The 9,197-nt window shown below is 72.4% G+C and overlaps 1 protein-coding gene across 1 annotated transcript in view; it reads left to right on the top strand.

Moving 5' to 3' along the window:
* LOC113405844 (multiple epidermal growth factor-like domains protein 8) overlaps positions 1–9,052 on the top strand; it is a gene marked incomplete at its 5' end in the record, with an annotated part of 10,532 nt that extends 1,480 nt beyond the window's left edge. The window contains 18 exon segments of the mRNA XM_029914442.1: positions 130–287; positions 289–370; positions 911–1,029; positions 1,347–1,478; positions 1,619–1,732; positions 2,135–2,383; positions 2,722–2,918; positions 3,102–3,312; positions 3,925–4,035; positions 4,037–4,148; positions 4,559–4,691; positions 5,974–6,188; positions 6,525–6,635; positions 6,881–6,999; positions 7,210–7,414; positions 7,743–7,917; positions 8,085–8,248; positions 8,816–9,052. Of these exon segments, the coding sequence (XP_029770302.1) occupies positions 130–287; positions 289–370; positions 911–1,029; positions 1,347–1,478; positions 1,619–1,732; positions 2,135–2,383; positions 2,722–2,918; positions 3,102–3,312; positions 3,925–4,035; positions 4,037–4,148; positions 4,559–4,691; positions 5,974–6,188; positions 6,525–6,635; positions 6,881–6,999; positions 7,210–7,414; positions 7,743–7,917; positions 8,085–8,248; positions 8,816–9,052 (2,844 nt within the window).
* Positions 9,053–9,197: the final 145 nt, after the last annotated feature.

Here is a 9,197-nt window from a genome sequence, read left to right as displayed (position 1 = left end):
CTGGGGGTGATTGGGGGTGCCCTGGGGGGCTGGGGCTGCCGGGGGTGCCCTGGGGGTGATTGGGGGTGCCCTGGGGGGCTGGGGCTGCCGGGGGTGCCCCTGGTTCTCACTCGCCCGCTCTCCCCCCAGGAGATCTCGTACTTCTTCCTGGAGCCGTTCCGCGCGGGGCCCTGCCCCTCCTACCCCTCCTGCCTGGCCTGCCTGGCCGACCAGGGCTGCGGCTGGTGCCCGCTCAGCGCCAGCTGCCACGCCCGGCTGGAGGGGCCGGGGGGCGGGGGGCCGTGCGGGGGGGGGCTCCGTGCGCCTCGTCCTCTCGCCCAGCAACTGCTTCCTGTGCGAGGAGTACCGGGACTGCCACGCCTGCAGCGCGGTGAGACGGGCACCGGGGCGGGGTGTGTGTGTGTGAGATGTTCCCCAGGTTACGACGTGACGGCTGAACCGCGGCGCCCCCGACTCTGTGCCCGGGAACAGCGCCCCCTCCAGGCCGTGCCCCCCGCGCTCCGCCCGCCGCTCGGCTCCCCCCGGCCAGCGCAAAGTACGAGGAAGGTTCCCCGGCAATTACAAACCGGGATCTTGTCCCCAGACTCACCCAGCGGGTGACTCCTCCGGCCCCCAGGCCTCCCGCAGCCCCAGGGGGGGAACCTGGCCAGCCCCAACCAGGGACTCCCCCAGCGGCCGTGGGCCGGACGACCCGTCGGGTGGTCTAGAGACCAGCATCACGCACCGCATGGGTACGCCCATGCTAACAGGACAACGATGTTCAGCACATTATGAGTTTCCAAGTGATCCCTCCCCAGGCAGGTGTAGTGCAGAACATGGCACGGCCGTGTGACAGTGGTGAACAAGGGGTTCTGGGGGGCGCTGGCTCTGCAGGAAGGGTCTCTGACACCCCCCCCTGGTGCCCCCTCAGGACCCGTTCTGCGAGTGGCAGGTGAACAGTAGCAAGAAGGGGGATCTGCTGTGTAGCCGACGGGGCCGGCAGCCCCACGCCGTCCGTGCCCCCCACGCCTGCCCCGCGCTGTGCCACCAGTGAGTCCTGGGGGGGGCAGGGTGCCGGGGGGGGTCAGTGAGTGGGCAGGGTGCCGGGGAGGCAGGACCTGGGGAGTCAGTGTGTGGGCAGGATACCGGGGGAGTCGATGCTGGGGGAGGCAGGACCTGGGGGGTCAGTGAGTGGGCAGGGTGCTGGGGGGTGCCAGTGTATGGGCAGGGTGCGGGGCGGGGTCGGTGCTGGGGGGGACAGGGCCTGGGGGGGTCAGTGTGTGGGCAGGGTGCTGGGGCCACGTGGGTGCTGCCTGGGGGGGCAGCAGGGGGGCTCTGGGAAGCAGTAACCCCCCCTCTCTCCCCAGGCGGAGCACGTGTGCCGAGTGTCTGTCCAACTCCAGCCAGTGCGCCTGGTGCCAGTCCACCCACAGCTGCTTCTTCTTTGCCGCCTACCTGGCCAAGTACCCATACGGGGACTGCCGGGGCTGGTACGACAGGTGAGGGGCGCGGGGACCCGGGGTCTCCCCGGGTGGGGGGGGGGGGGGGTGGGCTGGGAACCAGGACTCCTGAGTTCTCTCCCGGCTCTGGGAGGGGGTGGGGCTGAGCTGGGGCTGACTCGTCTGTCTCCTGCCCCCAGCGTCCATTCGGTGCCCCAGTGCCTGGACTGCGCCCGGTTCAACACGTGCCGGGACTGTCTGCAGCACTTCGAGTGCGGCTGGTGCGGGAACACGGACAACCCCACGCTGGGCAGGTAATAGGCTGGGGGGCGGGGCGTTCCCTCTAGGGGGCGCCGGCTCCCACCCGGCCCCAGGGCAGGGACTGGCTGTCTCAGGGGGGCGGGGAATGGGGCAGGGGCCTGTCCCCTCTAGGGGCGCCGGCTCCCACCCGGCCCCAGGGCAGGGACTGGCTGGCTCAGGGGGGTGGGGAATGGGGCATGGGGCCTGTCCCCTCTAGGGGGCGCCGGCTCCCACCCGGCCCCAGGGCAGGGATTGGCTGGCTCAGGGGGGCGGGGAATGGGGCAGGGGCCTGTCCCCTCTAGGGGGCGCCAGCTCCCACCTGGCCTCAGGACAGGGACTGGCTGGCTCGGTGTGTGGGGTGGGGGGGTTGCTGCCCAGCTCTGCCGTGACCCCCCTTCTCCTCCCCCCCGCCCCAGGTGCCTGCAGGGTGATTTCTCCGGCGTGGGCGGCTTCCCCAACTGCTCGGTGGCGCTGTGGGAGAGCCACGGGCTGCCCCCCGCCCAGCCGGCCGCCTGGTCCTACGGGCAGTGCCCCGACGTGGACGAGTGCCGGCTGGGCCTGGCTCACTGCCACCCCTTCGCCCGCTGCCACAACACGCCTGAGGCCTACGAGTGCCACTGCCAGCGCGGCTACGCCGGCGACGGCGCCATCCACTGCAACCAGACGTGAGGCCAGGGAAAGGGGGGCTGGGGAGGGGGCAGTGCAGGGCTCAGCGGGGCTGGGATTCAGGGGGGTTGGGATTTGGGGGGGAAGGGGGCGGTGCAGGGTTGGGGGGGTTGGGATTCGGGGGATCTGGGGAGGGGACGGTGCAGGGCTGGGGGGGGTGTTGGGATTCGGGGGGCTGGGAAGGAGGTGGTGCAGGGCTGGGGGGGTCTGGGGAGGGGGTGGCACAAGGCTCGGGGGGGCTGGGGAGGGGGCGGTGCAGGTCTGGGGGGTTGGGAATCGGGGGGGCTGGGGTGGCGCCGGCTGCCCCGCTCCATCCCCCACCCCGGCGTCTCCCCAGGTGCTACGAGGAGTGCGGGCACGGCTGGTGCAGTGGCCCCCCCGGCTACGTGTGCGAGTGCGAGCTGGGCTGGACGTCGGAGCCGGGCGCCGGGGGCAACGGCAGTGCGGGGGGGGCCCGGTGCAGCGTGGACTGCGGCTGCCACTTCCACAGCAGCTGCGAGGCCGGGGGGCCTGGGGTGTGCGATGAGTGCCAGGGTGAGTCCCCCACGGGCCCCCACATCACCCCCTTGCGCCTCCTGGGGCCCCTGCACTCCCCCCCCCGTGCAGCGGCCTCTGCAGCCCCCACGGCCCCCTCCTCCTGCTCGGGCCCTGCACTCCCCCTACGCCCCTTCCACATCCCCAACTCTCCCCCCCGCTCACTCTGCCCCCTCTCCACAGACTGGACCCACGGCGAGCACTGCCACCTCTGCCGGCCCGGCAGCTTCGGTGACGCCACGAACCCGGGCGGGTGCCAGGCGTGTGAGTGCAACGGGCACGGCCTGCCCGAGCGGGGCCACTGCCACGGGGCCACGGGGGCCTGCTACTGCGCCCCCCCCGCCGAGGGGCCCCACTGCGAGCGCTGTGCCCCCGGGTTCTACGGGGACCCCAGGTGAGACCCCACCCCTGAAATCCCTGCATTCCTCCTGGCCCCCAGAGACCCCCTGTCCTGGGGTCCCAGGCTGGGGGCTCTGGCAGGGCTCTGGGGCAGTGTCTCCGCTCAGGGTTCCCACCGGGGCCAGGAGCCTGCTCGGCTTCGGGGCCTCCTGGGTCGAACCTCGGAGAGTTCAGCCCCCGGGCTGGGACCCCTGGGGAGCCTCATACCCCCCAAAGAGCCCCCCCCCCCCCCCGCAGCCAGCAGCGACTCCCAGCCAGCGAGTGACCCCGGTGGGTTATTAGTCGTGGGGACCCAGCGTAGAACAGAGCTTGTGGGACCAGGGACCTGCAGCAAAGTCCGTCGGGGGGGGGGGCGGGAATCCAGAGCCCTGGGCTCTCCCCGAGTCCCAAACCAGGAGACTGACCCGCTTCCAGTGGCCCAGCCCCTGGTGACCTGGTCTCTGTTCTCCCCCACCTTGGGGGGAGCTGGGGGCCATCAGTGTCAGCCGGTCTCTGCAGCCCGTGGGCATCACACCTGCCCTCTAGGGGTCTCTGCGACCATCGCACACCCCGATCCCCCCACCCCTGTGTGGGGCCCCCCCCAGCGCTGACGCTCTCTCTCCCTCAGGAACATGGGCACCTGCTACCGGGCGTGCGAGGGGCGCTCGCTGCTGGCCAACCTCTCGGGTTCGGGGTCCCTGGGCTCCCGGCGGGCAGGGGGGGGTGCCCGGGGACCTGGCCCACTGCCTGTGGGTGCTGTCGGCCTCGCCCGGCCTGGAGCCCTGCCCCCCTGCCCAGCCCTGCCCCGCCATCAGCCTGACCCTGCAGCCCGACCTCAGCACCCACTGCATGGTGAGTGGGGCTGGCTGGGGGGCGTTGGGGGGAGCAGGGTCCGTGCTGGATGCCGTGGGGAGGCAGCGCTGGGGGGTGGAGCAGGGTCTGACCATGGGGGGCAGAGTGGGGTCCAGGCTGGGTGCTATGGGGGGTTCTCGGGGGGTACCAGGCTCCGGGTCCTGTGGTGGCAGCTGTTATGCGGGGAGCAGGGCCCGGCTGGGTGGGGTGCTGGGGGGGAGCAGGGCCCGGGCCGGGTGCCAGGGGGGGCGGGGGAGGAGCAGGGCCTGGCGGGGGGAGCAGGGCCCGGGCCGGGTGCTGGGGGGTGAGCAGAGCCCGGGCCGGGTGCCAGGGGTGCCGGGGGGGGAGCAGGGCCCGGGGCGGGGGGAGGAGCAGCCAGGCCAGGGGTCCCATCTCCGCCTGCCCCCCAGCACAGTTACGCCTACGCCTTCGACGGGCTGCCGGCCTTCCTGGACAGCGGGGAGATCCAGGCCGACCGGACCCTCATCGGCGCCTTCTGCGGGCAGGGCCGCGCCCAGCCCCTCACCGTGGAGGCCGCGTCAGGTGGGTGCTGCCAGCGGGGGGGCTCGGGCCCCCTGGGGTCCTGGGCATGGCACGGGGTTGGGGGTGTCCCGGGGTCCCAGGCTGGGGGCTCTGGCACGGCTCCGGGTGAAGCCAGGCAGGGCTCTGGGGCAGCGTCTCCCCACAGGGCACCTGTCACCAGGGCCAGGAGCCTGCTCGGCTTCGGGGGCTCCTGGGTCCGACCTCAGAGCGTTCGGCCCCCTGCTCACCCCGGGCCCCCCCACAGCGAGTCCCCCTGCTCACCCCGGGGCCCCCCACAGCGAGTCCCCCTGCTCACCCCGGGGCCCCCCCGCAGCGAGTCCCTCTGGACGGGGCCCTGGGGAGCCTCATGTGCCCCCAAAGGGCCCTGCCCCCCGGCAGCGACTCCCAGGCAGCGAGTGACCCCGACGTGGGGACCCAGCGTAGAACAGAGCTTGTGAGACCAGGGGCCTGCAGCAAAGTCCCCGACTGACCAGTTCCCCCAGCCCAGCCCCCCCCCCCCCCCCCCCCCCCCCCGCCCTTGTCCCCCCCCCGGGCCCCCCGGGCCCCCCGGCCCCCCCCCCCCCCCCCCGGCTGGCTCTGCAGGGGACGGGACGGGGCGTAGCCACAGGTGGGCCTGTGTGAGCCGCGACCCACCCATTAGCAGCCAGCCCCATCCCATAGCCCGGCTCTGCTCCAGCCCCTGCCCCGCTCCGGCACCTGCCAGCCCCCGCGCCCCGACCCGCTCCGCACACCCCGCGCTCCTGCACCCATTTTCCCGGGGGCCCCCAACTGGCCGGGGCCCCTGGCCATGGGCTCTGTTGGTCCAGGGGCTAATCCGCCCGCGGGAGGAGGGCAGGTGAGTGATTTGGCGGCACCAGAGGATCCTCAGGAGAGGTCGGGCTGCTGCCTCGGGGAGCCAGGCCTGCGTGGGGCGGGGACGGGTGTGAGAGCCACTGGGACAAGCTCCGGCCATCAGGAGCCAGGCTACAGGGTGTCGGCCAGTCTCTGTGCCCAGGCAGCCAGTCGCGGCCACACCTGCCCTCCGGGGGTCGCTGCACCGATCAACCCCCTGATCCCCCCGCCTAGGGACTGGAGTAACAGGGGAAACTGAGGCACACACAGTATTCAGAGAAAACGTTGAGAACTCCATCACGGGGGGGCCACACCGACACTCCTGGTTCCCGGCTGGGACAGGGAGGACTGGGTGGGCACAGAGACACCCCCCCCACACCTCCTCTGGCCGTGCACAGGTGGGGGGCACCGGCCCCCCCTACCCCCCTGTCCCCCCCCCCCCCCCCCCCAGGGCTGCTGGTTCTGTACTACGAGGCGAACTCCAGCGAGGCGTCAGGCTTCAACGCCACCTTCGCGGTGCATCGCTGCTGGCCCGGCTGCCGGCCCACCCAGGAGTGCCGGGATGGGCGCTGCGTGTGCCGGGGGGGCTACGCCGGGCCCCACTGCCAGCTGCGGGTCTGCCCCGGGAACTGCTCGGCCCACGCCAGCCAGGGCGTCTGCAACATGGTGCGTGACAGGGGGCAGGGGGCTGAGACCGGGGAGGGGCCTGGGACGGGAGGACTGACGGGGGGGCAGGAGTCTGAGACAGGGGAGGGGCCTGGGATGGGTGGGCACAGGGAGGGGGGTGCAATGGAGAGTGACGGGGGCATGAAGGGGGAAGGCTGGGGGGTTCCGCTGTGGGACTGGACCAGGGCGAGTGCTGGGGGTCCACAGTGGGGCCGGAGTCCAGGGCTGGGCCCAGGGCTGGGCCGAGGCACGTGGGGGGAGGAGGCGGGGTCGGTGCAGGCCCTGGGGGACAGGGTGGGGGCCGTGCCTGTCTCACCCTCCCTCCCCCCCCCCCAGAGTCTGGGTCTCTGCGTCTGTGGCGAGGGGTTCGGGGGCGCGGATTGTTCGGTGCCGCTGGACCCGGGAAAGCTCGTCTGGGAGACACTGATTGACAGTCAGCTGACGCCCGTGAGTCCCCACGCCGGGCCCCCCCCCCCCCCCCCGCCTGGGCCCCCCCTCCCCCCCATCCTGGCACTCCCTGCCCAGCACCATCCCCCCAGCCCCTGCCCTGCCTGGCATGGGCACCCACCCACTTGCATGTGCTGGGCACTGCCTCCTGCCTGGCACCGTCCCCTGCCCCACACCCAACGCTGGCTTCCCAGCCCCGATCCCCGGCCCCCTGGGCGCTGACCCTGTCTCTGCGTCTGTCCCAGGACACAGCCAGCCGGTTCCTACACCGCCTGGGCCACACCATGGTGGAGGGGCCGGAGGCCACGCTCTGGATGTTCGGGGGCCTGTCCCTGCGCCAGGGGTTGCTGGGCAACGTCTACAGGTGAGCGGGGAGCCCTTGGGCTCCGCCCCCTTCCTCAGGCTCCGCCCTTGGGACCTGCTGGGCCCCGCCCCCTTCCTCAGTCTCTGCCCTTGTGACCTGCTGGGCTCCGCCCCCTTCCTCGGGCTCCACCCCGAGCTCTGGGGGTGGGGCTGTGGGTCTCTGGCCCCCCCGGCTCCGGGGGACTCTCTCGCTCTGGGTCTCTCCCCACAGGTACTCCATCCCGGAGCGCCGCTGGACCCAGATGCTGGCGGGGACGGAGGACGGGGGGCCGGGGCCCAGCCCCCGCTACTTCCACGCCACGGCCTACGTGCCGGCGCGCCAGGCCATGGTGGTGCTGGGGGGGCTGGCGGCCGGCGGCGTCGCCAGCGACTGCTGGATGCTCAACCTCACCACGCTGCAGTGGAGGCAGGAGCAGGTACCCGCAGCCCCCTCCCCCCACAGCGACCCCTGACTCAGCGGTGACCCCATGCTGACCCCCGAACCCACGCCGACCCAGTGCCAACCCCACCCTGACCCCCAGCCCCTCGCTGACCCCGCATCGACCCCTGGCCCCACACTGCCCCCAGCCCTGGGCTCCCGCTGACTCTGCCCATGAGCGCCGGTAGCCGGATCGCCACAGCTGGGTTACCGGAGCCCAGTGACCTCTGACCCCTGTGCCCCCGACACTTCGCTCATCCACCTCGGTGCCCTGTGACCCCTCCCCCGGGGGCCCCCAACCCGCTCTGAGCTCTGCTCCCCCCCAGGACCCCCTGCTCCCGGCTGTGGCGGGGCACACGCTGACCCCCCGGCGCGGCACCTCCCTGCTGCTCATCGGCGGCTACTCCCCGGCCGACGGCTTCAACAAGCAGCTGCTGGAGTACGGCGTGGAGAGCGAGCGCTGGCAGGCGGGGCCGGTGGCTGGGACCCCCCCCCCCCGGGGCAACCCCCCCCCCGGCCCCCCCCCCCCCCAGGTACCCCCCGGCGTGGAGAGCGAGCGCTGGCGGCAGCTGGGACCCCAGTGTGGGGACAGAGCAGGGTGAAGGGGGGTTCAGAAGCTGCCCCCAGGTGTGTTGTTTGGGGGCCTGACCCCCCTCTGTTGCCCCCAGGTCTGTACGGGCACTCGGCCGTGTACCACGAGGGCACAGACGCTGTCTACGTTTTCGGGGGGCAGCGTTTCCACGTGGAGACGGTGTCGGCCTCCCCCGAGCTCTACAGCCTGCACTGCCCCAGCCGGACCTGGAGCCTGCTGGCCCCCGCCCAGGGCCCCAAGGTGGGGCAGTGCCAGGGCAGGGGTGTGGGCATGGGGGGTAGGGGGTTTTGGGGTGCAGCAGGGACATGGGGGTGAGGGGCTAAAGTTGCTGGGGATGTGGTTTGGGGGTGCAGCGGGGTTGTGGGGTTTTTGGTGTGCAGTGAGGTTTTGGGGTGTGGCAAGGATGGGGTTTTGGGGTACAGTGCAGTTGTGGGGTTTTTGGGGGTGCAGGAGTTTTGGGCTACAGCAGGGATATGGGGGTGGGGGCACAGAGTTTTGGGGTGCAGTGGGGTTATGGGGCTGGGGGTGGGGTTTTGGGGTGCAGTGGGGTTATGGGGCTGGGGGTGGGGTTTTGGGGTGCAGTGGGGATGTAGGGGTGGGGTTATGGGGTGCAGCGGGGATGGGGTTATGGGGTGCAGCGGGGTTTTGGGGTGCAGCGGGGATGTGGGGCTGGGGGTGGGGTTTTGGGGTGCAGTGGGGATGTAGGGGTGGGGTTATGGGGTGCAGCGGGGATGGGGTTTTGGGGCGCAGCGGGGATGTGGGGGGAGGGCTGACCCCGCGTCTCGCTGACCCCGTGTGGTCCCCCAGCCGCTGTCTCACTTTTTCCACGCGGCGGCCGTGCTGCGGGACACCATGGTGGTGGTCGGGGGCCGCACGGAGACCCAGGACTTCACCAGCCACGTGCTGCTTTACCAGCTCAACTGCAACACCTGGATCCTGCCCAACCAGACGGGTACCGGGGGGCCGGGGGGGCAGGGAGGGAGACCCCCCCCCAGCCACACAAAGGGGGGAGGGGACCCCAGCCACACAGGCAATGGGGAGTGAGGTTCCCCCCACTGCCCCCGTTACCCATGATCCTTCACTGACCCGGTTTCTCCCCCCAGGCCGGGGTGGGCGGGGTTACCCAGGGTCCTTTGCTCTCCTCGCAGGTCAGGGTGGGCGGGGTTACCCAGGGTCCTTTGCTCTCCCC

The sequence above is a fragment of the Terrapene carolina genome, unplaced genomic scaffold (assembly GCF_002925995.2).
Source record: "Terrapene carolina triunguis isolate 2854851 unplaced genomic scaffold, T_m_triunguis-2.0 Scaffold51225, whole genome shotgun sequence".
Lineage (NCBI taxonomy): Eukaryota > Metazoa > Chordata > Testudines > Emydidae > Terrapene > Terrapene triunguis.
This window is presented reverse-complemented; position numbering and strand designations above follow the sequence as displayed.